The following is a 27,805-nucleotide window of genomic DNA, read 5'->3' on the forward strand; positions in this document are numbered from 1 at the left end:
TCCTTTGTCCCACTGGTTACTGAGAAGTGTGCTTTTTCATTTCTAAACATAAGGGGCTATCTCTGTCAACAGCTGGCTTAATGACACTTGGTCAGGAACATGCTCAAAATGATCTTGGAGAACTGAGGTCGCTGAGGTCTCTGGGTCAGATCTGTATGCAGTAGTGAGCACACAAAGAGGTATGTGGCCTGTACATGGTGGACTTGCTGGTCTTTAAGTCAGCTCAGATATAATTGTGGTCCCAAGACATCATGCTGGCTTTGAGTAATGAGCTGAGTAGACAGACAGAGCCTCCTCCCTATACTTGTGCTCCTCCTAACTGAAGTTACCAAAAGGCTTTCCAAGAACTTCCGGCAGCCCAGGCTAGAGGGGCAGCTGGGTAACTGCTCCAGGAACCCCAGGAGAAGAAAATGTACAAAGCATAGCCAACCTTCTTTTAGGTGACTAGAAAGCTCTACCCCCCTCCCCCACCCCTGCCAACCTATCTCACTCTTGAAGCTCCTGGCACATGAGCACAGAAATTAAAGCACCTGAAAACCAGGGACAACAACAACAAAAACCACCCAGGGGTCTTCACACAAAAGCGAGGTAGGCAGATGGGGCTTCCGGGTGAGGACACAAGAGTAAAGGCCAGGCACCTTGGCAGGAAAAGGGACGCCAGAGGCCAGGCCAGAGCACAGTGACAGGCATGGGGTGGGGCAGCGGGTCTCATCCATAAGCAACGGCTGCCACCAAATAGTCTTTTAAGCAGGAGGAGGATGGGCTCTGCCCTCTCTCTAGTGGTTTTACAGACAGGATCTCTCTGCCCCGAGTACCTATAAAAGCCTGGGGTCATTATGTCAACCCAGGAATATGGGAAACACGGGTTCCAGACCCATAGAAGGGTTATTTCAGGGGCATTTTGCTATTTTCTTCATTCCAGACAGAAAAAAGAGCTGTCCTTGGCTAAGATGTGGTTCAGTGATCGAGCACTTGCTTAGTGTTCAAGAAGCCCTGGGTTCCAACTCAAGGGAAGGCAAGGGAAGAAGGGAGGGAAGAAGGGAGGGAGGGAGGGAGGGAGGGAGGGAGGCATAGATGGAGGGAGGGAAAGGAAAGAGGAGAGGAGAGGAGAAGGGAGGGGAGGGGAGGGGAGGGGAGGGGAGGGGAGGGGAGGAGAGGAGAGGAGAGGAGAGGAGAGGGGAAGGGAAGGGAAGGGAAGTGAGGGTGGTGGTGAGGAAAGATACCCACCATCTCTGGGCCCTGTCAGCCAGCCGAGCAAGTGCACCAACCTCAGTGAGGGTGAAGGGCTGCTGTCCACCCCACGCAGGTGGGCCTCGCACCTGGGCCTCGTAACCCTGGCAACAACAAAGCCGGCAGTAAAACCAGCAGGTGCCTGGGGACAGGGAGTGCAGCACGAAGTGTCTCCTGAGTCAACGGCTGAAAACAAAGCACCAGAAAATGCAGAAGTCAGGCAGTGACTTAGAGATCAGCAGATCAGAGGCATTCCGAAGGAGACTGAGGGACAACTCCTCCACCCTGGAGGACAAGGGTACAGCATGCCTAGAATAGCCCTGTGCCACACCTGCCACACCTGTGGTCACACAGCTGGCCTGAACCCAGCACCCCATTACCAATAGGGCTGTCCAGTGCCTGAAAGTCCCTCTCCTCAGGCACTGTGGATACCCTCAGACACTGAGGCCTTCCCAGCAGCACCTGCCCTACAAATGGGCCCCCACAACAACCATGGCATGGACGGTTACCATGCAACCAGAGACTCAGATAGCAGGAACAGACAGGTTCAGACCCAATACAGCAACACAACATCACAGTTCCTGGCAGACTGCTTGATAAAACAGATAAGGCAGTCCTCTGACAGTTACATCTAACCTGGGCCAGCCCCATCCCAACATGTCCTTGCTATGCAAAACGAGGCAGATGCAGATGAGCTGGTACTGATATAAGATCTCCCTCACATCCTCTCTGCCTGTGTCTCTTTCCAGCACCACGTGGACTGGACCACCCACTGGGCTGGAACATGACCGCTCAGCACATAGCCCAGCAGTATGGACACACCTCAGGTTTCTGTCTAGCAGCTAATCAAGAACTACCAACAGCACTGGCACAGGGAGGACCTGCTGGTCGCAAGCAGCTGTGAATCCTACTCAGCATTGGCAGACCTGCATCTTCTCCACGTACCCTTCCAATGGGCCTAGATGGCATGGGTTCCAACCTCAGCTCATTTTCCAGGACCAAAGAGCCTTACCCTTGTACGACTGGGATACAAACCCCAGGCCACCCAGGGAGCTTGGGGACCGAATGTGCCACAGGCTTCTTGAGCTCCAGCTCAGTCAACAGTGGACAACTGGGTAAGAACCCAGGGTCCTGCTGCAGTCTGGGCAGGTGTGGTCAGGTGGACGGCACTCAGGGTCCTGCTGCAGTCTGGGCAGGTGTGGTCAGGTGGACGGCACTCAGGGTCTTGCTGCAGTCTGGGCAGGTGTGGTCAGGTGGACGGCACTCAGGGTCCTGCTGCAGTCTGGGCAGGTGGACAGCACTCAGGGTCCTGCTGCAGTCTGGGCAGGTGTGGTCAGGTGGACGGCACTCAGGGTCCTGCTGCAGTCTGGGCAGGTGTGGTCAGGTGGATGGCACTCAGGGTCCTGCTGCAGTCTGGGCAGGTGTGGTAAGGTGGACGGCACTCAGGGTCCTGCTGCAGTCTGGGCAGGTGTGGTCAGGTGGACGGCACTCAGGGTCCTGCTGCAGTCTGGGCAGGTGTGGTCAGGTGGACAGAAGATTGCAGTCCAAAGCTCAGGAGCCAACAAACCCTGAATGCTGCTGATGACTTGAGAGTCTAGTGATAGAACACGGACTGAGCAGGCACAGTACTATAAGAGGAGCACAGCTACACACCTACCCTGCTGCTTCCTCGAACTGTGTAGGTCATTCTCATGGAAAAGTGAGAATAAAGACTGGTAGGCCAGAGACCCAGACCTCTTAGCAAAAAGCAGTACTTGGCAGCTTGGCGGAGGATCATGCCAGCAGTGCACAGTGCAGCACAGCAGGACATCTGATCCTGTGAACTGTGCCTGGAGCAGAACTCAGCATGCCCTGCACTGCTTCAGCCAAGACAGGAAGCCTTCCCACAAACACAGAAGAATGTGCTGGAAAATAAGATTTCAGTCATGTGGGTTTCTGACCCTCTGCCTGACAGTGCCACCTCTAGAAAGAGCTTCAGCGCTCCCTCTGACAGAGCAGAAACTCCAGTATTCCTGTGACCCAGGACACAAGAGGAGACAGGCCTCTACAGCTCAGCATCAGGAAGCTGGGCGGGAAGAAGGGTTGGGACCTGCCAGATTCAGCAGAGGTGATGCGGAGGTCCTAGGAAAAGAAGAATCCTACCCAAGAACAGAAGCCTGCAGAACATCTTCCATCCAGGGAAGGGAGGACAGGAGAGCTCATCGGAGAGCACTGCTTTCAGTGAAGGAGAGATACTGCCCTTGAGAAACAGAGGTGCTGGTGTGCTTGAGAAACAGCACTGGTGTGGGAGTTCTCAGCCAGGTGCCAAAACTCAGACAGCCAGTAGCCCGGGCAGCCTCAGCTACATACTCACAAAAACCCTCTGAGCCAGGCCACCACACCATCATCCAGGATGCAGAAACAAAATCACTGAACGATAAATGCCTGCGCCAAGTGTGGGGAGACAAGCACACACACTTCTGGAGCACTGCCGGGCAGATACACAAGCCTACACCCTCACCAGTGCCCTATAAGCACTGGGGAGCACACAGCAGAGTGCCTGTGCACCCATACAAACCCCTGAAGTGCTCTCTGACCACTCTTATTCCACCATCACCTTAACAGCTAAGTGGAGGAGCAGGGCAGAAGACTGGGAAAGAGGTGGCCCTCCTTCTTCTTAGCATGGGTACTGGGAGTATCAGGTGCTAGAGGCCAGGGAATGGACACCACTGGTTACATTTCAACTTCAATTATCATACTCAGAATGGACTCAGAACCCCTCATACCACTGTCCAAGACCACACAAGAGGATCCTGGACTCCATGCAGTGAAACCTAGCTCACTAGGGCCCTCTTGGAGGCAGGGTAAGCTTTAAGAGGCACTGCCTGAGACCCACTGCCTTCCTGAATCCCTGCAGCCTCAACACAGATGACGTGGAGTCTCAGTCCTGAACTCCTAGCTAAATGGTACTCACTTTCACTGACTAGTGTGTGAGGTGGGCAACACTGTAAGGAAAAGAAGAACTGGTGAGAGCACCAGCCAAAGCCAGGGGAGGCACCAAGCCAGGCACTGTGAAGGGGCCACAGCTTCTGCCCGCTTCCACTGCCTATACACCGCTGTGGTGCCCGCCCCAGGCTCCCCTGTCCTTCGGTCTAGATTCCAGCATGCACACACTCTGCCCGCTGTAATCCAGAGTGGTAGCCATGCTGCTTGGCCCCACCCCACCCCACACCGTGCCTGCCTGGCACCCCAAGAACTCAGGCTAAAGTCCTAATACTCAGGACTAATCACCTTTAACACTGAGAACTCATGCCCATTTTCAGAAGACTGGGCAACCGAAGGCAGACCAAGCAGATGTTCTCAAAGAAAATGGCACAGCGGCCAGTGCGGGAGCACCACCTGCATCAGGCCTCACAGACTGACCGGTGCTCTGCCTGTCAGGGCGGGCAGTAGAGGAGGAGGAAGCAAGCACCAGCAATACGAGTGGCTCCTCTACAATTCCACCCACAGAAATACCAGGGCAGTGTGGACTTTAAAAGCATTGCTCAGCCTGGAAAGGTCCCAAATGCTCGGTGACAGAGCAACAAGTTCATCTGGACACACCCAGAGCTGGTTCTAAAAATCTCACTTTCTTCAATTGCTTACTGGGAAAGTAAAGTGGACACAGTGGGACACAGCTCTAACCTGAAATACACAACAATTACTTCTGAGTGGTGAGGTAATCTGACTTTTGTTTTGATTGTTCTGCGCTTTATATTTCTACAATGGACATGGAACATCGAGTTCCACAAGAACAGAGACCTTGTACCCTACCCAGTGCCACCCAGCACAAGACACAAAGCACACCACCTGCCAGCATTTGCCAAGCGCTGAGTAAACAGGGAAGTTGTGTCTGATGGCGGGTCCTGAGTATGCCACACCGGGTTCTAAGGGGTGAAGTGGGCGTGAGCCAGTGCCTACCCTTCAGAGGTGCACAGTCAAGCAGGCAAAGAAACCACCATGGCACCAGGATGCACACCTCCAGGCGTGGCCTCTCTGGCAACACTAATACTCACCACCAGGAAATGGCTTGTCCAAACAAAGAACCTCAAACTCCTAAGGAAACTAGGGCCTCAAATTCACTTTCCCAGTCGGCCAGAAGAGATCCCACTTCACCCAGGACTGGCAGCATCCAGAGCAGGTCCCCCTCCGTCGTGGGGGACCCAAGCAGCTCATGTCAAACACACTTGTCTCTTTGTCCTAACCATCAGCAAGGCAACTCCTCAACAGAGTAAAAATGGTCTTGGTTTCCCTGGAGCCAGCTACTGTGTCAAGCAACTCTGCAGGGCCAGTCTGTCCCCACCCCTTGAGGAGGGGAGGTAAACTGCTGCTTCCACTTGACAGGAAGAAAGCAGATGGGATCTTGAACAGCCCACAAGCTGGGGTCAGAGCTAGATTATCCAGACCCTCCCTCCTATTCACCCCCACACTGGCAGAGGCTAAGGAGGTACACGTCCAGACTATCCCGGCAGCCAGCCACCCGTGGTGTCCTCTGGTCTGCTGTGCCAGAGGCCCAGATCAATGACATCATAAACACCCGTCCCGGTGGGGCCACTAGGCTCTTGCAGAGCTCCCGCCCTTTGATGAAGCCCTTAGGGGCTCTGCTAATCTTAGGCAGACAAGCAATCCAATGGGTCTAACAGATTGGCCAGTGGTACTGCAGGATGTGTAGAGGAGTGAGCAGCCCTAAAGAAACACATAGCAAGGATCCAAGACACAAAGTGGGAGCTTCCTAACACAGGTGCGCACCACTACTCAGGTGTAGGCTGTCTGACCGGGCCTGCCCAAGGAGGGTCTTCTTCCTTCACAAGCACACCTGGCTGCTTGCTAAGCACCAGGCAGCATAGCATCACTGGTCATTCCAGGCTGTGTAGGAAGCACAACAACAATGTCCCTTGACCCAGGACCAGGCTAGGAAACTGCTACTGCAGAAGGGGCCACCCTGCTAGCAGCAGGCTCCAGCGGCATCTCCTGGCCTTACAAAAGCCCTGATAAGGTGACACTGACCCAAACCCCCTCAAAGTCACACCTGTTGGGTCAATACCTAGACAGAGTAGACAGTCAACTATGCACAGAGGGTACCCAGAAATGACACCAGGCTGCATGCCTGTACCTACAACACGTGACAAGTGCCCACTGGCAGCACTGCTACTGGTGCAAGAGGCCAGGGCACCCCAGAACCGCAGGAACAGGGACGTTGCATCCCCTCGCCCAGTGTCACCCAGCACAAGACTCAAAGCACTGGGCAAGCAGGAACACAGAGCGTGACAAGTGAAGGTCCGGGGTTGCCTACTCTGGGGTCTGGGGACTCACAACCTGGTACTTGTCAACTGTGGGATAGCCCTGTCTCACCCAGCCCCTCAGCACTTCAGGCCAACAACCACGCAGGTGTCTACCCATCTTGCCCAGGAAGCGTATCTGCTCTGGAAGCCTCTGGTTAATGAGTAGCTGCAGCTGGGTGGTAATCTTAGGTTCCTCTTTCCTTCTGGACCAGTCATTTTCTCTGTGGGCTCTCCTTGAAGGCTAGCTCCCAGGGATCCTGAGGACAGCTCAAGGGCACTCGAAAAGCCAGCCACCCTCAGAAGCCAGAAACCATCTGATGTGCTGGCTGGTCCCAAAAGCCCTCACCCCATCTGAGAGCTGCAGAGGAGAGCTTGCAGCCTGCAGGCTAAAGCCAGATCTCTGTTCACTCGCTCTCCCTCAGAAGCCCACGGGTCTCATGAAAGACCTGGTTAAGAGTTAAAGCTTCTCATTAAGGCAACTGCCCCACCCAACAGGTACGACTCTTGCCAGTGTCCCTGCTACAGCCTCCACACTCCTGCCCAGTGGGTCTGGCTACTACTGGCTGCAGGTGCACACCTGCTCCTAGCAGGACTATGCTCACTTTTCACAGAACTGCAAAATTCTGAGAGAATCAGCACAAAAGGTCTCAGAATCCAGCTCCTGAGATTGCAAAAAGTAATGCCATTCTTCTACCATTTCCCCCCCTCTGGGAAATGGTCTTAATTTCAAAAATGTCATTTGTTGCTGGGCACTGGTAGCTCATGCCTGAAATCCTAACTACTCAGGAGGCTGAGATCTGAGGATCACGGTTCAAAGTCAGCCTGAGCAGAAAAGTAGGTGAAACTCTTATCTCCAATAAACCACCAGAAAATGAAAGCTGTGGCTCAAGTGGTAGAGAGCTAGTCTTGAGCTGAAGTGGAGCTCAGGGAACCTCCTATATGCCAAAGTTATCCTTCCTAAATGAATTAAATTTTTTTCAGTTTAAACTTCTAAAATGATACTGATAACTAGCTACAGCCAACCAAAACGTAGTAATTTTTGGAGTTTAAAGGGGTCCTGAGAGCAAAGTGTTTGAAAACCCTGCTCTAGACTAAGGAAAAGTCTCAGCCGGGCGCTGGTGGCTCACGCCTATAATCCTAGCTACTCAGGAGGCTGAGATCTGAGGATCGCGGTTCAAAGCCAGCCCCGGCAGAAGAGACCGTAAGACTTCTATCTCCAATAAACCACCAGAAAACCGGAAGTGGCGCTGTAGCTCAAGTGGTAGAGCGCTCGCCTTGAGCTGAAGAGCTGAGGGACAGCGCCCAGGCCCAGAGTTCAAGCCCCATGACCGACCAAAAAAAAAAAAAAAAAAAATACCAGGAAAAGTCTCAATGTGAAGAGAAGCCCCTTTGGGAAATTGAGTCACTCCAGTAAACAGCCAGTGCCAGAGAGACAGACCTTCCCAGGCCTCCCAGCCCAGCCACCCCTAGAGGCAACCCAGGAGTGATGGAGGGGCCACAAAGCTCCTAGGTGGCTAGCAGCTGATGAGCCAGACCCAACCTCATCCCAGTCTCACTGTCAGAGACGCAGTTACCAGTAAGTGGAGCCACAGCCTGGTACTTGCCCTGAGCTGGCCATGGGCACACATCAGCAGCCTTGCTGAGCTTTCCCCTGTCAGCCGTCTGTAGATGGAATAGAAACAGTGAACACTGTGATCAGAAAGGCACGTAACAACCCGTCACTTGAAGAAGACATGGCAGAGAGCGTCGCTGAAAGGAGGGCTCCTGAGGCCTGGCCTGTCCCGACAGTTACGGCAGGACACAATCAGCACCGAGGCCAGCCAGCGATGCTATACACATACAGGCAAACCGTGTGGAACAGCCAGGAGGTACACAAAGCCGTCAGTACTCTGTGTTTATGAGATCTACCTGGATGCAACCCTAGCATCAAAAATGTTCAAAAAACATTTTTTTTTTCCCTAAACAATACAGAACAACAATTATTTTCATTATAGTTATGTCATATTAGGTTCCAAGAAATCTAGAAATGATTTAAAAGTCTACAGGAGGATATGCTCAAGTCCTGTGCACATATGTACCTTTTCTATAAGAAATTTGAGTATCCATGAATTTTGGTATCTGAGGGGATAAACACAAAATAATAAGTTTATAACATTTCCAATGTAGCATTACATTTTTTATTGTTGATATGTTGTATTTTATACTGTTTTTAACATTAAAACTGTAGTGGTGGTGGTACACATCTATATTCCCAGCACTTTGGAGGCTGAAGCACAAGGATTTCACGTCAAAGCCATCTGGGGCTACAGAGTGAGAGCCTGCCTCAAGAAACTGAAAACAAAACAATAGCTGGTGGCTCACACCTAGTCTGAGATCTGGTTCTTGGTTCTTGGTTCAAAGCCAGTCTGGGCAGAAACATCCATGAGATTCCATCTTCAAAATAAAAGCTAAGCTGGAGGTGTGGCTCAAGTGGAGAGTACCAGGCTACCAGAAAAAAAAGGAGGGAAGAAGGGAGGGAAGAGAGGGGAGGTGAAGGGGGGAAGGGAGGGGAGGGAAGGAGGCTGGGTAGGCAGGCAGACAGGCAGGCAGCCAATCAACCAAACCAAAAAATTTGCCTACTGAAGACATTGTCATTTGTTTCATCCCTTAATATTCAGGAGGCCAGTATGACCTTTGTGATAACCCCCCCAGGGCAATGCATCATCCTCAGGCCACTTCTCCCACTCTGACCAGAGGCAGAAAGTGTGTGAGAACGCTGGTCTCCTCCCTCTTCAGGCTCCCACTCCTTTTCCTATTCAACTAACAGAAGAGCTAATTCAAATATACTCCCACTGGCTAAAATTGGGATGACTCATTCACCAAGATCAATGAAGACAAGATGATAAATAATAAGCACTACGCTTGACAATAGAATGAGATGAAAACAGGCCCACAAGTCCATGGTGGCATGGGGTTAGGTGGCAGAGCCATCCTTTCTATCCAGAGGCTCTATTACTCTGCTCATGCCCGGGAGGCCAGGATGCTAGCCCACTAGTCTGAACTCCATGGCATTTTCCAAGGCCTCCCAAGGTCCCCCTATAAGCATGGCCCTTACAGCCCTGGCCCCACATCCCACCCCAGCCCTCCAGGCAGCAGGAACGCTGCCTAAGGCAGGTCCTTGCCTCTGGCCAGCACAGCACAGCACAGCACAGCACAGCACAGCACAGCAGCTACCTGACTGGACCATAATACCTAGCCTGTCTTCTTTGCATCTCACAACACCACAGCGTAGAAGAAACTCAATCATGGCATCTAAAGAACAGATTTAGGAGCACAAAGACAGGTGCGGCAGGAGGAAGACACTAAAACAGTTCCCATCCACCTACAGTGGCCCCACAGGCAGGCTTCAGGACCTCGTAAAGCCCTGTCTACCTGGACCCCAGGTGGACATGCCAAGGGTCATCACCACAACCAAGCTGACTTTTCTCCAGGTTAGTGCTGGGCTTGGGCATCCAGTTCCTCAGGGCCAGCTGAAACTGTCAAGCCTTTCCCCAGACTTAACAACTCAAGCCAGCAAGATGGGACTGGGAGCTTCAACAGGTGCAGACACCAGGGTCCTAAGACTCCTCAGGTTGGACCCCTATGCTAGCCAAGGTGGGAAAGGGCACTTCCACAAGTGAGCCAAGAAAAAAAACTACACCAAGAGCCAGGGGCCAGATTTTCTCTCCTGCTCATCAACCCCATCTGCTCTACATGGAGAAGAGCTTATGCCTTTGAAGGTGGTTCTCTGCCTTCCTGCCACCCAAGGCATCAGCAGCAACATTCTAAATTTTTTTTTTGGGGGTCCGGTCATGAGGCCTGAACTCTGGGCCTGGGCACTGTCCCTCAGCTCTTCAGCTCAAGGCTAGCGCTCTACCACTTGAGCCACAGCACCACTTCCGGCTTTTTTCTTTTTGCTTATGTGGTGCTGAGGAATCAAACCCAGGGCCTCATGCATGCAAAGCAAGCGCTCTACCACTGAGCCACCTTCCCAGCCCCAGCAGCAATATTCTAAACACAGACATACAAACACATCACATGGACTTGGTCATGTCACCCTGTTACCCCAGGGAAGCAGCCACCAAGGATCATGGGATGACCTACATGAACACTTCAGGCCACTGGCAGCTAAGAAAGGAAAGTGGGAGGCACTTTGTGAGTGGGGATAAGACCCACAACAGAGACACTGGCCCTGGCAAACAGGTGCCAGCCTCCTCCTTCTCCTCTCTTTAACCTTCCACATTTTGTTTTCATTTCAATTGTTTCTACTTCCGTGTTCCCAGGCGCTGTCCTGTGGAGCTGCAGTGAACACCAGCAGGCGTGCCCCAGCCACAGAAATCCTGTGCAGAAGGAAAAACAAACACAAGGCAGGCAAAGAATGGGAGGCACTCCTGCCAAGACAGGCAGGAATGGCTCAGATCACCTTCTCTCCCAGATTAGTCTGCTGGAAGCGGGAAGCACAAAAATACCCAGGGAAGATCAGGCACTCCTGCACCTCCCCCCACACCTCATCACCCACCAGAGCAGCAAGGGAGCGGAGCAGGGTCTAGGCCTGCCCACTCCTGCCAATGCCTTAGACTGAGCCTTACTCCGTAGCACAACAAACGCAGGAAGTGGGGCTTGGGTGTTTGTCTCCCCATGGCCACCACAGAGACAGCACAGGAAATGAGGGGCTAACGGGACCAGCACACAGGTAGCTCCAATGAGGTGGCCTCCAGCACCAATCTTCCCATACCACATGACCATGGCAGAGACCACAACTCCTCCTGGGAAGTAGTTTTAAAGGTAAGCACAGCTTTATCCACTGTCTCAAGATCTGGCAGGCAGCCCCTGTTGCAGTGGCTTCTCAAGGCCTTGCCTTGCTACAGGCGGATACCAGGATGGAGCCAACACCAGGGAAGCCACTGAGAAGGGTGAACTGTAACCTTGTGCTGTGCTCTTGGATGCACCGACACAGCCTTGTCACCCAGTGTCCACTGGCCAGCAGAGCTCTTCCGCGGAGCTCTGAGAGTGGGCTTCTCTGGGAAAAGTCCACAACAGAGAAGTGACAAGTACTGGTGCATCCAACCTCTTCCATCCTAACCCAGAAGACCACCGGGGAAGCCATCGTGAAAAGCGCTGTTATGGGTGATCCTAAAATCACAGCCTGCAGAGGGCTTCCCCTGGAGAACTTGCTGTTAAGAGACAGCCACCCTTCCTGCTTCCTGTGCCACACTGCTGCTCCTTTCTCCTTGGACAATTCCTATACACCCCAGTGCACACACATCTCACTCAACTACGCTCGGGCCTCCTCTACCAGCCAGCCTGGGAGTGTGAGGAAAGCACCAATGTTGGCACCTTTGAATCTCAGCTCAGGGCGGCTTGGAAGCAGCTGTGATCTAGAAGCTAGGAGACTCTAGATCAGGAAGAGGTCCAGCTCACTGTTGTAAAAGGCTGAGTTGTGGCAGAAGTAGTCACAATTGCAAAGAGTAGAAACAGCAAGTATCCACCCACAGGTACATGAAAGAGTAAATGTGCACGTCTCCACACAACCATCTCATATGGCAGCTAAAAGGACAGAGCTGCAACATAGTAGAGTACATGCGACATAAACTTTTAAAATGGAACACTGCTGAATCTGCCACTAAAGACCACATTTGCACAAGAACTACAAATCTACAGAGACAGTGGGTCAGGATCTGTTGCCGCGGGTAGGGTAAGAAGAATACAGTAGACCCGAGGATTCTTACGGGGTGAAGGCAATATTCTAAATTTAAGTTGAGCCGGGGATAGCTCCGTGATAGAGCACTTGTCTAGTATGCACAAGGTACTAGGTTCTAACACTTAGCACTATCAAAAAAAGAAACAAAAATAAAACTTTTTAATTAAATTAAACCATACCACGTGAAGGTTAGAAAAGCCTGTAATTTTACTAAAAATTGCTTAATTGTATACTTAAAACAAGCCAACCTTGTGGCATGTAAATAATACCTCACAGCACTGCTTAAACAAAGCCTACAGACTCCGGCAAGTCCAGTCTGGTGTCAAGACCGGAAATGCTCTCCCAGGAGGCAAAGCAAAGCTATCCACCCAGAAGCCACCCTCACAGATACCTGCATGGGGCTAGCTTTCGGTTTCTTATTCAGAGCACAAAGTTGCTGGAGGCAGCTCCAAACAGGATGCAAAGCCCCAGGGCCATTTAACAAACCTGTCAGCTGAGTTATAGTCATCAGCTGCACTCTGCTTTAAAAGACCAATACCATGCTATAATCCTAGTTACTCAGGAGGCTGAGATCTAAAGATCAAGATTTGAAGCCAACCCAAGAAATACAATCTGGGAGACGCTAATCTCCAATTAACCACAAAAGCCAGAAGTGGAGCTGTGGCTCAAGTAGTAGAGCACTACTAGCTTTTAACACGAAAGCTCAGGGACACAGTACCAGGCCCAGAGTTCAAGCCCCAGGAACAGGAAAAAAAAAAAAAAAAAGACCAACACTAGGTCCCACTTCTTTCTGCTGGCATCAGAGCTGTAAAGGCCACCTGCCTGCCCTACTTGAGCCTGGAGAGTAACAGAAGAGCACTGTCGAGAAGGTACCTGAAGATCTGAAAGAAGAGCTGAGAACGCCCAAGGAGGGCAGCCCTGGGGCCAGGCTAGAGATGCACTGCTATGGAGGGCAGTGGTGCCAGTGGTCAAAGGACAGGAGGGCTGCTTGCCCCTATCAGACAGAAAGGAAGGAAGTGTGTTTCTTTTTTCAAATTGAAGTCCTAGGAGCTTCTGGATCCTGCCTTCTGATGGATAAAGCTTAAACTGCACACATGCCTGTGGCTGCTAGTATGAGTGTAGATAAGACAAAAATGTCTCCTAGAATACCACAAAACTTCCTGAAGCTTTCCCTTGGGTGATGCTTTGTTCTTAGCTGTCCAGAAAGCAACAGAGGCTATTTCTAATTCACAGATTACTCTTTGCAAGTCAGAAAGAGGAGAGGGGGACAGGGAAAGCAAAGGATAAAAAGGGAAGGAGAACAATCAGTCAGTCACCTCGTCAGTCTGTCAGTCTAGCTACACACCACTTCAATAGCAAGTTCAAAGCAACACCAAGCAGAGGAAATGTACAGGACGAGAGTCAACCAGAACCACACCTTACAACACTCTCCAGAAAAGTCCCAGCAAGGTCTGCCACCAAGTCCTAACGTGCTCAGCTCTGCTTTCCCAGCAACTTTTCCTGCAGGGCTCAGGAGCAGCTACAGAAAGGAAGATAAAGCTGCCAAAGGCTCCAGGGGAAGATATGAATTCAACTGCATGCCTGTATACCAATCTTCTGCTTTTAATGACGACAACTGAAAGAGAAGGGAGTGAGCTCAGTTTCCTTCTATCCTTAAGTCCATACTTTGATCCCAAATGGAGAAATTCAACAAAACTTTTTCTTAAAAAAAAAAAAAGATTGTTTAAAACCTAAGAAAATTGCATTCTTATGACTCTAATGATGGGAATTAAGAAAAACATCAAAAAGAATTAAAAAAAAAACACACACACCCCAAATCTTCAGACCAAAACCTTATTGATGGAATAATGGCAAGATGAAAGCCCTGCACCCGAGCACATAAAGGACACTGGGAAAAGAGCAAGCTTCCTCACTTAATACTGACCCCCTTGCTGGCTCTCCTCTGCTTACATAAACCGCAGAGAGGGAGAGGTGAGGAGGAAGTCTCTGAAGGTCAGCAGACAGCTTTCACATCTTCCTGCTCTCATAGTAATACTCAGTGAACATGTGAAGTGAACAGGGGAGAAGGAACAGAGAATACCTGGGCCTCCTAGGCCCCACCACTGCAGGACACCAGCTGTACCTGACAACAGAAATAAAACACTTCAAAGATGTTCTCACTCAAGCAACGGTTAAAAAAAAAGTCATGATCCCCAATGTCCAATCTGCAATCCACATTACATTTAAAAGTGTAACTTGAGCAGGGAAGCAGGGCTAGGAGGAGGAAAATGGGGGAGAAAATGGGGAAAGAGGTGACATTGCTCAAGATGCACCGTACTCATAACCTGACTTATGGAACTGAAACCTTTTTGTATAACTACTTAATAACACACACAAAAAAAAGTTAGCCACACTGCATGTTAATTCCTCACTGAAAATCTCCATTGCTCTTTCAGAACTGCATCTGTAATTTTACAGCTCCTTCCCTCATCAGGGGCCTTAACATCACTCTGGCCAGCTAGCCCAGCCCCTAGCCTGAAATGAGTGCTCAGCGGTCATTCCCAAGAGGGCTACTTGTTACCAAGATCTTGGCAAGGGTTACAAGAACCAGTGCCTCAGAAGACTGACGGTGGTTAACATCTAGTTATTCATAATGATGAGAGTGAAGTCAGACTGCAGTAAGTGTAAAGGCTGGCTGCTGGTTAGTCTCGGGACACTAGAGCACCTGCTACTTAGGCACACAAACATCCAATAACACACACACACACACACACACACGCACGCACGCACGCACGCACGGGCGGCTTCCTCAGCGACCCTGCTGATGGAGTCCTGTGAATCCAATGGAAGCCTGGTTCCCTCCAGAAATGCAGAATGAAGCGTCTGACGGGAACAGGGTGACACAGCTCCCGGCCCTGGGCTCCAGAGGCCGCGCACGAGATGTCTCCGCACTGACAGCTGCCAGCGTTTACCATGTCAAGCAGTGCTGGCCCTTACCTCAGTTTACCACTCCGCGACCCTGTACTGCCAAGGCCACGGTCTCCACCAGTCGGTTCCGAAGGGCAGGTCTGGGAAGGGGCTCATGGAGAGTACCGCAGCAGGGCCGGTAAGTTGGTGCGGCCTCTTCCCGAAGCCGGACGGGTCTGCCCGCCCCCCTCCCGCCCCCAGCCGGGTCCCCTGCGTCACGCACACGCGGCCCCGAGTCCCGCACTCCGGCCGCCTCCTGATTCCAGCTGGGGCGGCTGGTTCCCCGGGTTTGCCCCTCGCCGGACGCCGGGCGATGGGGACCAGGGCCGGGGACCGGTGCGGACGCCGCGGTCCTCCACGGCCCCGCGGCGGGCGGCGGGCGGGCCGAGGGCGCGGCCCCGGGTCGGCCGGCCCGGCGGAGCGAGGGCCGAGCGGCCGGGGCAGCGCCGCGCGCCCTCCTCGGAAGTGAAGCCCAGGTCACTGCGGCGGGCGACTTTCCGGGCCCGGCGAGGGCGGCCGGCCCGCCGTGCGCGGCGCCCGTCCGTCCCGGCCCGGCCCGCGGCCTCGCGGGACGGGGCCTCGCGCCCGCGCCCGCCCGCCGCCCGCCGCCCGCCGCCCGCGCCCTCCTCGGAGCCGCCCCGCCGCGGCCGCCCGCCCGAGCGCGCCCCGCCGCCCGCCCGCCCGCGCCCGCGGCCCCGCGCCGCCACCCCCGCCGCCGCCGCCGCCGCCCGCGCCCGCGGCCCCGCGCCGCGACTCACCCCATGAGCCAGTCCATGGCTGCGCGGGGCCCGCGCTCGCTCGGCCTCAGCCCCGCCGGCGGCCGGAAGTAAACACTCGCTCGCTCCCGCCCGCGGCCGGAAGTGACGCCCGCGCGGCCTGCTGGGACGCGTAGTCCCGGCGGCCCCTGCGGCCCCGCCCGGCCGCCGCCGAGCGCCGCCCCTGCGCGGGCGCGGGCGCGGGCTCCGGCTTCTCGGGGTGGGGTGGACAAGAAGGAGACGGGGGCCCTGGGCTCCGGGTCCTCCGGGAGGGGGTGGGCCCTGGGCTCCGGGTCCTCCGGGAGGGGGTGGGCACTGGGCTCCGGGTCCTCCGGGAGGGGGTGGGCACTGGGCTCCGGGTCCTCCGGGAGGGGGTGGGCACTGGGCTCCGGGAGGGGGGTGGGCGCTGGGCTCCGGGAGGGGGGTGGGCGCTGGGCTCCGGGTCCTCGTGGGGTGGGCGCTGGGCTCCGGGTCCTCGTGGGGTGGGCGCTGGGCTCCGGGTCCTCGTGGGGTGGGCGCTGGGCTCCGGGTCCTCGTGGGGTGGGCGCTGGGCTCCGGGTCCTCGTGGGGTGGGCGCTGGGCTCCGGGTCCTCGTGGGGTGGGCGCTGGGCTCCGGGTCCTCGTGGGGTGGGCGCTGGGCTCCGGGTCCTCGTGGGGTGGGCGCTGGGCTCCGGGTCCTCGTGGGGTGGGCGCTGGGCTCCGGGTCCTCGTGGGGTGGGCACTGGGCTCCGGGTCCTCGTGGGGTGGGCACTGGGCTCCGGGTCCTCGTGGGGAGGGCACTGGGCTCCGGGTCCTCCGGGAGGGGGTGGGCACTGGGCTCCGGGTCCTCGTGGGGTGGGCACTGGGCTCCGGGTCCTCGTGGGGTGGGCACTGGGCTCCGGGAGGGGGGAGGGCACTGGGCTCCGGGTCCTCGTGGGGGTGGGCACTGGGCTCCGGGAGGGGGGTGGGCGCTGGGCTCCGGGTCCTCGTGGGGTGGGCACTGGGCTCCGGGTCCTCGTGGGGTGGGCACTGGGCTCCGGGTCCTCGTGGGGTGGGCACTGGGCTCCGGGTCCTCGTGGGGTGGGCACTGGGCTCCGGGTCCTCGTGGGGAGGGCACTGGGCTCCGGGTCCTCCGGGAGGGGGTGGGCACTGGGCTCCGGTCCTCGTGGGGTGGGCACTGGGCTCCGGGAGGGGGGAGGGCACTGGGCTCCGGGTCCTCGTGGGGTGGGCACTGGGCTCCGGGTCCTGGGGGTGGGCACTGGGCTCCGGGAGGGGGGTGGGCACTGGGCTCCGGGAGGGGGGAGGGCACTGGGCTCCGGGTCCTCGTGGGGTGGGCACTGGGCTCCGGGTCCTCGTGGGGTGGGCACTGGGCTCCGGGTCCTCGTGGGGGTGGGCACTGGGCTCCGGGTCCTGGGGGTGGGCACTGGGCTCCGGGTCCTCGTGGGGGTGGGCACTGGGCTCCAGGTCCTGGGGGAGGGCACTGGGCTCTGGGTCCTCGTGGGGTGGGCACTGGGCTCCGGGTCCTCGTGGGGTGGGCACTGGGCTCCGGGTCCTCGTGGGGTGGGCACTGGGCTCCGGGTCCTCGTGGGGAGGGCACTGGGCTCCGGGTCCTCCGGGAGGGGGTGGGCACTGGGCTCCGGGTCCTCGTGGGGTGGGCACTGGGCTCCGGGAGGGGGGAGGGCACTGGGCTCCGGGTCCTCGTGGGGTGGGCACTGGGCTCCGGGTCCTGGGGGTGGGCACTGGGCTCCGGGAGGGGGGTGGGCACTGGGCTCCGGGAGGGGGGAGGGCACTGGGCTCCGGGTCCTCGTGGGGTGGGCACTGGGCTCCGGGTCCTCGTGGGGTGGGCACTGGGCTCCGGGTCCTCGTGGGGTGGGCACTGGGCTCCGGGTCCTCGTGGGGTGGGCACTGGGCTCCGGGTCCTCGTGGGGTGGGCACTGGGCTCCGGGTCCTGGGGGTGGGCACTGGGCTCCGGGAGGGGGGTGGGCACTGGGCTCCGGGAGGGGGGAGGGCACTGGGCTCCGGGTCCTCGTGGGGTGGGCACTGGGCTCCGGGTCCTCGTGGGGTGGGCACTGGGCTCCGGGTCCTCGTGGGGGTGGGCACTGGGCTCCGGGTCCTGGGGGTGGGCACTGGGCTCCGGGTCCTCGTGGGGGTGGGCACTGGGCTCCAGGTCCTGGGGGAGGGCACTGGGCTCTGGGTCCTCGTGGGGTGGGCACTGGGCTCCGGGTCCTCGTGGGGTGGGCACTGGGCTCCGGGTCCTCGTGGGGTGGGCACTGGGCTCCGGGTCCTCGTGGGGAGGGCACTGGGCTCCGGGTCCTCCGGGAGGGGGTGGGCACTGGGCTCCGGGTCCTCGTGGGGTGGGCACTGGGCTCCGGGAGGGGGGAGGGCACTGGGCTCCGGGTCCTCGTGGGGTGGGCACTGGGCTCCAGGTCCTGGGGGTGGGCACTGGGCTCCGGGAGGGGGGTGGGCACTGGGCTCCGGGAGGGGGGAGGGCACTGGGCTCCGGGTCCTCGTGGGGTGGGCACTGGGCTCCGGGTCCTCGTGGGGGTGGGCACTGGGCTCCGGGTCCTGGGGGTGGGCACTGGGCTCCGGGTCCTGGGGGAGGGCACTGGGCTCTGGGTCCTCGTGGGGTGGGCACTGGGCTCCGGGTCCTCGTGGGGTGGGCACTGGGCTCCGGGTCCTGGGGGAGGGCACTGGGCTCCGGGTCCTCGTGGGGTGGGCACTGGGCTCCGGGAGGGGGGAGGGCACTGGGCTCCGGGTCCTCGTGGGGTGGGCACTGGGCTCTGGGTCCTCGTGGGGGTGGGCACTGGGCTCCGGGTCCTGGGGGTGGGCACTGGGCTCCGGGAGGGGGGTGGGCACTGGGCTCCGGGAGGGGGGAGGGCACTGGGCTCCGGGTCCTCGTGGGGTGGGCACTGGGCTCCGGGTCCTCGTGGGGGTGGGCACTGGGCTCCGGGTCCTGGGGGTGGGCACTGGGCTCCGGGTCCTGGGGGAGGGCACTGGGCTCTGGGTCCTCGTGGGGTGGGCACTGGGCTCCGGGTCCTGGGGGAGGGCACTGGGCTCTGGGTCCTCGTGGGGTGGGCACTGGGCTCCGGGTCCTCGTGGGGTGGGCACTGGGCTCCGGGTCCTGGGGGAGGGAGGCGCTGGTCCTGGGGCACCTGCACTGTGGCATGCCTCAAACCTCCAGAATGTTCCTCTTCCAGAGTGCCCACCCAGCCGTGCCCAACCCGGCACGTCCATCACTGGTGTGCCAAGGACCCAATGCCCTCCGACCCCAGCACACACCAGATGGCGATGCCCCAGTCCCGTCAGCGCGCTGGACGTTAGCACGCCCCAGGCCCCCAGAACGTGGCCCGTCCCTGTGCCCTAGGCCTCTGCATGCCCGGACTCAGGCTCCCAGGTCCCAGGGTGCCCGCCGGCCAGAATGTGGTCTGGCCTCGATGTGCCCCAGCCGGGGTCGTGTCCGTCCCAGCGTTATATCCTGTGCCCCAGTGTGTTCCCACGGAATGTCTTAACCCTGGCACGCCCCACGCAGAAGGATGTGCCCCAAGGCCAGTGGCCCCTGCCCCACCATGTCTCCTCAGAACCGCCCATCCCGGGCAGCCCAGGGTGCCTTGGACCATGAATGTGGCCCAGGTATCCCTGCCCTGGGACGCTCAGGAGCATGGCTGTGTACCAGGCCTTCAGCTCTGCCTGTGCTATCAGACATATTCCATCCGGTGCCTGTGACAGGACTCTAACCACACTGACCCTGTCTTTGCTGTCCCCTTGAGGATGGGCTGTCCCTTTGCACCCAAGCTGTCCCCCTACTCACCTGCTTGTCCCAGTGCCTGGGTGTGTCTTTGTCCCACAGACTTTATCTCCTGGCACCTGTCTTACACCCCTGCCCCTGCCCCACCACCCTAGCTCCTCCTCTCTAGTCTCTGGGTCTCCTCCATGTACTCTGAGCAGCTATTTTACCAACTGCTGTGTCCCACAGCTGCCTGGCTGGCACCAGGAGCTCATGACTGCCTGTAAAGGGCTGGCTTCCCCATCCTCTCACAGAGCATGCTTCCTCACACGCAAGCAGAGGGGGAAACCCCACAGTGGGTGGCACAAGCACTGGACACCAAACAGAAACGCTTTACACCGGTTACCCAGGGTAATGCAAAGCGTCCATGCTTGAAACGGCACTCATCCATACACAAAGGGGACACTGCAGTCTCCCCACCCCCTCCAGGATGCTAGGAGATGGCCACACACCCCCCCCTCCATTGCAGTGACTTTCACCATACAACTCCTGGGGGAACTTGGTGAACCTTACCACAAACAACCACCTGGGATGAAACTGTTGAAGGAGCCAGCTAATAGATATCTCAAGAAGGAAGGAAATGCAAATATATGCTAGCCTTCCTCCCCACAGACACCCACAGGGCAGTGGGTTAATGGCTCAGTGATATTTCCCACGGTGACCATACTTTTAGCCCTCCTCCGTCTGGCTGTATCTCCAGCAGAGGACCCTCAGTCTCTGGCAAGCCTTGCCTGTGGCTCCCACCATCTCCCCCATCTCCAGGAGCCATGGCCTCTCACTGGGTGTTATGCAGCCTGCTTGTCTCTTCCACTTTCTAGCTGGAAGAGGAACTTCCAGCTAGAAACTTAGGCAAGCAAATTAGTGTTCCAGTGTCCCGGTTTCCTTTTCTTCATAATAGAATAACCTGTCATGATGGGGATATTGTACAAACGTCCTGAAGTGCACTTATTCAGGTGGCATAGACTTACACACATGGACCTGGGCATAGACTGTTACACAACTAGGCTGGAGGATCTAGCCTGTAACTGCATAACTGTGTTGAATACCACAAGCCTCTGTAGCACAGTGGTGTGTGTACACCCAGAGGGGTTCATTTGTGCCAGCATCATCACAAACGAATACGTTGTCACTAGCAATAGGAATTTCCCAGTGCCACTCTAATCTTCGGGAACGTGGCATTGTATGTGCAGTCCATTCTTGACCAGAACATTATGCAGCATGACCAACATCCTGTCTACCCAACTTGGCATGATGAAGCCTTCCTCCGGGTTAGTAGTGTAGTAGGTAGCAGAGAGGGAGTGGTGAGCTGTGTGGGCACATTGGGAGTGAAGTCCTCGGGCTAATGCGGTGTGCCACAGACCCAAGCTCAGGCTGCTTTCTCCTGGACACCAGTGCACGGGGAACATATCCACAAGGCTTCCTATCCCCTGCTCCAGGATAGAGTCCAGATCGCATACCCAGGGGCTTACGGGTGGTCTGACTGGGAGCCCATGTCCTCGTGGTAGATGCTCTTGAGTTAAAATTCACTGCATGCTCTCTTTCTCTGCGACTCTCTCTTTCTTTCTCTGTGTGTGTGTGTGTGTGTGTGTGTCTGTCTGTCTGTCTGTCTGTGTCTGTCTCTCGTGCGAGTACTATGGCTTGAACTCGGACTGGGGAGCTGTCTCTGAGCTTTTCCACTCAAGGCTGCTGCTCCCCTATCACTTGAGCCACAGTTCTACTTTTGTAGCTTTGAGGTGGTTATTTGGAGATCAAAGCCTCTCAGATTTTTCTGCCCCTGCTTGCCTTGAACCAGGATCTTCAGCTCTCAACCTCCTGAGTAGATAGGGGTCACCCTTCTCTTTTGGAGTGAAGTGCTGGTGTTGCCAGAGTTCCCAGGGCCAGATTCCTGTTTTCCTGGGGTGTATGTATTTCCCTTTAGCAAGCACATCTGTTTTAGGATCCTACCTGTTACAGGCCCTCAGCCCATCCATGGGACATTATCCGGGGGTGGGGGGTGGGGGTGAAGATGACATCCCAAGTAGGCTGAGACAGAGTCTGTGTGGACCTAACTTGTGGCAGAGAGCACTTGAATTATTGTGCCCCTGAGGGGGAGATGTAGGGCTCGAAGCTGACCCCCCTGAGTATCGGCGATGTTGCTGCCAGTCTCTGTTCACTGCGATGGGGCAGGGAGCAGTGGGCTGTTCCCAGAGGGTCCGAGTGTGGGAAGCATGGTAGGGTTAGGAGGTGTTGGAAAACAGCAGAACGCTGCCCCAACACAGTGCCAGGCAGGAGCAGGTAGCCGAGAAAAGCCAGAGCTATACACCACATCAGACCCGCGCTGGAGGACAAAAGGCAACATGGGGGCAATGCGGGCTGGCATATGTACCCCCCAAAAAAGGCACGGTGAAGCCCTCACCCAGATGCCTCAGAGGATGGCATGAGAGGGACCAGGCAGGTGTCACAGGTGAAGATGAGGTCACGGTGGATGAGGGCCCGGACAGCCGCAGCTGAGGAAGGCTGGGGTGAGAAGCCCGCCGTCTGCAGCCACCGGGGCCACCGGAGCAAGCAGTGCTGAGGACACTGGCGATGTTGATGCTCTGACATCAGAGATGGAGCAACACACCCTTTTTGCTTTTTGCTTTTTTTTTTTTTGTCAGTCCTGGGGCTTGAACTCTGGGCCTGGGCGCTGTCCCTCAGCTCTTCAGCTCAAGGTAAGCGCTCTACCAGTTGAAGCACAGCACCAGTTCTGGTTTTCTGGTGGTTCATTGGAGATGAATCTCATGGACTTTCCTGCCTGGGCTGGATTTGAACTGCCATCCTCAGATCTCAGCCTCCTGAGTAGCTAGGATGATGGGCGTGAACCACCAGCGCCCTTCATGACTGATGCGACCTTCAGAACCAATAGACCCATGTCCTGGAGTGCAGTTGATGGCAAAGCACCTTCCTTCTGCTCACTTCCCAAGCCAGGACGTGTCAGGCTTTGTTCCCCAACTCTACCTCACTCCAAACTAGAAAGCCTTAGAGAGCAGGGCCCACTCCCACAGCCAGGCATGATCATCCGGGTGGGATGAGGCCTGCAGGATGAGGTCAACCAGATGGCCAGGTTTCAGAGGCAAAAAATGACTCTTTTGGTGAAGTACTGACTCTGAGATACAGGCCTCTGTCTCTCTCTTTCTGTTCTGAGCCCTCTGCCATTCCCTGAGGTCCACTCACTGCCCTCCTGCAGGCCCTGGCCCAACTCTGACGGCCAGTCAGAGGCACGGTTGGTGGGTGGGTGCACACATCCCTTCCTTGTCCCTGCCTGCCTGAGGGGAGGGCCTGGCATACAGAGTGCCTTGTGACACACACACGCTCTTCCCCTGGGAGGCTGGGAACAATGGCTCCCTCTCACCTCGGAAGCTGGCTCTTCGGCTTGGGCCCATCCCAAGTGAGGCCAGCACACCCACAGCTGCTGCTGCCTGCCAGGCAGCGAGAGGCCCTCCATCCTCAGCCCACGGGGCCAGTGTTTGTGTCATCTCCTGAAAGGCTGTCAGTCTGTTTTGAGGAACAGGTGGTAGGAAGCCCTTTCTCTGGGGGCAGTGGTGGTCTAGGCCCCAGAGAGGACCTCCTCTGCCTGCCCATCACCCTGATTTCAGATCTTTGGCTCCCAGGATTCTGAGAGAAATGCCAGTGCCCTAGGACCTGGCTCTCAGTGCCGGGCCTGGCGGGGTGGGGGGGCGAGGGGGGAGAGGGCATGGGTGACAGACAGACACCCCGCACCCGATACTTGGCTGGTGATGGAGGAACACCGTGAGTGGGGTTCTGCACCTTGCCTGGAGGTCAGTCTGCCCTGGGGGGTCGCCAGGCTGCAGGCCAGCAAAGGACACCTTCAGAGGGAGAAGAGCTTTGTGGAGAGCAGGTGGAGGGAGGGTGGGGCTGGCCTGTGGGAGGAGGCCGGCCAGGGGCGGTCGGGAGGACTGTGCAGGAGGGCGTGTGTCCATGTCTGAAGGTCGGAGTCCTTGGTGGAAGCCAGGGCGTGGCTGACCTTCCTGAGCATCAGGGAGTTCCGGGGCAGGTGCAGGTCCAGAGCACGGTGGAGGACTCCGAGGAGGCAAAAGGAAGTGTCAGGCCGTCCGTCTCTGCCTCCCCCAGCCCTCCAGGGCGCGGGCAGCAGGTGGCGCTGCCCGGCCGCTCCGGCGCTCTGGGACTAGAGGGTGGTCCGCGGTCTGGCGTCCGAGCTGGGGCCAGAAGCATCGCTGCAGCTCCAGGCTGGACCACACCGGCTGGGGAAGGGCGGGACCCTGGGCTCCGGCCTGGGCAGGCATTTGCCCACTGAGGGCAGTGCTGGACCCGGCTCAGGAGCTAGCAGGTGCTCACTGCACCGGAGTCCTGCTCAAGCCTCCCCTGTGGAGGCTCCAAGGATGAACTGTGAAGGGCTCAGGGTGGGAGAGGAGGGACAGGGAGGGGCACCCTGCCGGCTGAGCTGTCCAACCCAGCCCCTGGGCTCACCAACCTCCAGCTGCACACTTGGGTTACCTGGCAGGAGTCCTCCTGGGCAGAGTATGGAGGAGCACTGAGGGCACAGGTACTAACTCCCCCCCTCCCCCCCCACCCGTACCCGCTGCAGTGATCACCTCACGTCGGGCTGACATCTCTGCTCAGCCTGCACCCCTGGCAAAGGCCTTCCCCCTGCTTGGCCTTGGCCTTGGGAAGGGACAGGTGTGCCAGGATCAGACCGGGAGAAGGACAGGACCCAAATGTGCATGTGCATGCGCGCGTGCACACACACACACACACACACACACACACACACACACATTCCAGCCTCCACCACATCCTGCTGCACTAGGTCCACTGGTCAGGGCTCATACATGGAGAAGTGTCTCGGGGGCTAGGCTGGCATCCTCCACTTCCTCTTCCTAACACTTGTCCAGAAACTAGCCCACCTTGCTCTGCACAGGTGACCATTCGCTGAGAGGAGGGAGCTGCTGCCCAGGTAGGGAATCCCCAGGCAAGGGGAGGACCGTGGTGGGAACCTGGGATGAAGACATTGCCTAGCTGGTGGGGAGGGGGTCCTGGGGTCCTCTTCACTCCTGGGCACTAGTTGGTGCCATCTGCAGGTGCCTGGCTGGGCCCGCATGCTTCTTTGCACAGGTAGACAAGATCTTCCCACTTCTACCTCTGACCTGAGCCAGGCGCAGGTCAGAGCATGGAGGTACAAGGCCCTCCTTTCTGCCAAGCTCTGAGCAGGCCAAGCATCCTCCATGACCGTACCTGAGGGGCGGTTGGAGGGGTCGCTTGTCCTGAGGACAGAAGGAGCTATTGTGCCCAACAGGGACCCGAGGTGGGAAGCTGTGGTGGAAGCCAGTCCCCACCCCTTCCCACCCTGGTAACCAGAAGGTCAGTTGCGAGTCCCCATCCGGGTACAGCTGTGCAGAGCTCCTGACGGCATCCTGCTCCCCCAAGCATGTCAGGTGCAAGCGCCCCATTGGCCTGGGGCGGGCTGTGGACCACCGCAGGGCTTCATTCCTCCTCAGGCAGGCTCCTCTCCATGAGACTCTACAACTCCGGTCCCCATCCCTTCCTCACTTCTATTTCAGGCTCCCCTCAGCTATTTATAGTTGTGTCCAACAATTGCGTCAGCCAGAGAGGCTGCCCTCTGCCACCCAGGCCGGCCCTGTGGCCAACCCCACGCCGATGTGTGATTCATGGTGGGAAAAGGGTAAGAGGCATTTTCCCCTTGGATCCCAGCACTAGGCTTTATGGTTCCCAGCCCTGGGCTGGCCAGTGGCTATGCCTCCACTGCCTCGGTCTGTGCACTCTGCCTCCCTTCGCACACCCCAGAGCTCCTTCCTCTGTCCTTCCCCTCGGGGATCAACCGTTTCCCAGCCTTCTCTCCCAGGCCATTCCCTCCCCTGAGATCACCTCTAGCACCGCAGACACTAGGAGGCTCTGAAGCTAGACAAAACCTTTTCTGGGTTTGCAAAGGCTGAGGGGAACTGACCGGACACCTGCCTGGCTTTTGGCAAGGGCCTAGGCGGGCAGGGCCTAGGCAGGCAGGGGCCTAGGCTGGCAGGGGCTAGGCGGGCAGGGCCTAGGCTGGCAGGGCCTAGGCGGGCAGGGGCCTAGGCTGGCAGGGGCTAGGCGGGCAGGGGCCTAGGCGGGCAGGGCCTAGGCGGGCAGGGGCCTAGGCTGGCAGGGGCTAGGCGGGCAGGGCCTAGGCTGGCAGGGGCTAGGCGGGCAGGGCCTAGGCTGGCAGGGGCTAGGCGGGCAGGGCCTAGGCTGGCAGGGGCTAGGCGGGCAGGGCCTAGGCTGGCAGGGGCTAGGCGGGCAGGGCCTAGGCGGGCAGGGGCCTAGGCTGGCAGGGGCTAGGCGGGCAGGGCCTAGGCGGGCAGGGGCCTAGGCTGGCAGGGGCCTAGGCTGGCAGGGCCTAGGCGGGCAGGGGCCTAGGCTGGCAGGGCCTAGGCTGGCGGGGGCCTAGGCTGGCAGGGCCTAGGCCGGCAGGGTCTAGGCTAGTAGGGTCCTAGGCAGGCAGGTCCTAGGCTGGCGGGGGCCTAGGCTGGCAGGGCCTAGGCGGGCAGGGGCCTAGGCTGGCGGGGGCCTAGGTGGGCAGGGGCCTAGGCTGGCAGGGGCCTAGGCTGGCAGGGCCTAGGCGGGCAGGGGCCTAGGCTGGCAGGGCCTAGGCTGGCGGGGGCCTAGGCGGGCGGGGGCCTAGGCTGGCAGGGCCTAGGCTGGCAGGGCCTAGGCGGCGGGGGCCTAGGCGGGTGGGGGCCTAGGCTGGCAGGGGCCTAGGCTGGCAGGGCCTAGGCGGGCAGGGCCTAGGCTGGTAGGGTCCTAGGTGGGCAGGGCCCAGGCGGGCAGGGCCTAGGCGGGTAGGGCCTAGGAGGGCAGGTACCGGCTTTGTGGCCGGGAGGAGGCAATCTCAGAGGAAGAAGCACATTTTTGCTCCTAGGCTCCTCAGGACGCAGCTCTAGGAACTGGCTCATATCTCCGCCTTCCTCCCTCTTGCCTGGTGCAGGCTGGCCCCACGCCCAGCCCTTCATACGGCCCACGTCACTGCAACCTCATGGAGCCCGCGTCTCCTTCCAGATCCCACTATGTCTGGAAATTCCCAGCCTTCATGGGCCAGCAGTGGAGCTGGGACAGCGCTCTGCCTTCCTGTGATTTGACTGGCTCCTCCTAACCCCAGGCTGACCAGGAAGGCAATTGTGTTTCCCCGGTGCCCATGCCAGCTCCACAACATAGCTGCTGCCTGTGTCTATATGGTTCAGACCTCTCAAAGGCTCCATGGCTTCCCCTTAATGGGAGGGCCTCCCACACTTAAGATGAACCAGGTTCTTCGCAGAATACCCACCCCACCCATCCCTTCTGCCCTCGAGAGCCAAGATAGGAGGTCTCCAGCCTCTGGGTAGCTCTAGGTGTGATTTGTCCTTTGCCACTTCTCCCACTGAGTGACCCTCTGCAGTGTCCCTTCTGTATGTTTAACCCCAGCGTTCCAAACACAGCCTAGCCCTCAGGGGCCACAAGCTGCCCTCTGGACTCCATGCTGGGAAGAGGCCTACTGTGTGCTCCTGCCCGAGTCTGCTCCTGCAGAGCCTTCAGCTGCCTTGAGGACCCCGCCCGTATGAGTCTGGACTGGAGGGGCACTGAGAACAACTGCTCCGCTCTTCCAAGGGTCCTCCACGGAGCTCTGCAGTGACTGGGGCCCCAAGTCCAGCTTTAGCCAGGTAGCCAGCCAGCTCTCCGCCCTACCCACCCTAACAGCTGCCAGTCTACCCATCCTCCCATCAGCCATCGCTCTCCCTCATCCTTCCACCCCAAACCCATTCGGCAGATAAATAGTCCTGCCTGGAACTCAAGATCACTCTTGAGCTAAAAGTATTGCCAATACCAGGTCAGCCTGGGCTACATAGCAAGACCCTCTCTCAAAGTAAGCAAATGAAAACCATCAAGTGCTCTCCGTTTTGGGCCTGGGGGGCAGGGGAGACAGTGGATGCCAGGGGTCAAGACTTTGTGTGTGTGGGGGGAGGCCTGAGTAGCCACAATGTAGGAGGAGTCTGGAGTTCTCCTAGTGCATTTAGCTCTTGTACAGCCCTGGGCAAGGTTGACTTCAGTAGGCCTGGCTGAGGCAGTG

At 57.8% G+C, this 27,805-nt stretch overlaps 1 protein-coding gene across 4 annotated transcripts in view; it reads right to left on the reverse strand.

The window, feature by feature from the left end:
• Mob2 (MOB kinase activator 2) overlaps positions 1 to 16,038 on the reverse strand; it is a 77,351-nt gene extending 61,313 nt beyond the window's left edge. For 2 of the 4 annotated variants that reach the window (XM_042671543.1, XM_042671546.1), the window contains exon 1: positions 15,954 to 15,971. Coding sequence is in view for 1 of the 4 variants with exons in the window: in XM_042671544.1 (XP_042527478.1) it covers positions 15,954 to 15,970 (17 nt within the window). In the remaining 3 variants the exon portion in view is untranslated. Of the gene's footprint in view, positions 1 to 1,227; positions 1,291 to 15,953 lie in introns of those variants that run through there. The other 2 variants (XM_042671544.1, XM_042671545.1) reach the window with 2 other exon arrangements.
• Between the last annotated feature and the right edge of the window lie 11,767 nt (positions 16,039 to 27,805).

This window comes from Dipodomys spectabilis, unplaced genomic scaffold (genome assembly GCF_019054845.1).
Source record: "Dipodomys spectabilis isolate Male_0828 unplaced genomic scaffold, ASM1905484v1 ptg000639l, whole genome shotgun sequence".
Classification (NCBI taxonomy): domain Eukaryota; kingdom Metazoa; phylum Chordata; class Mammalia; order Rodentia; family Heteromyidae; genus Dipodomys; species Dipodomys spectabilis.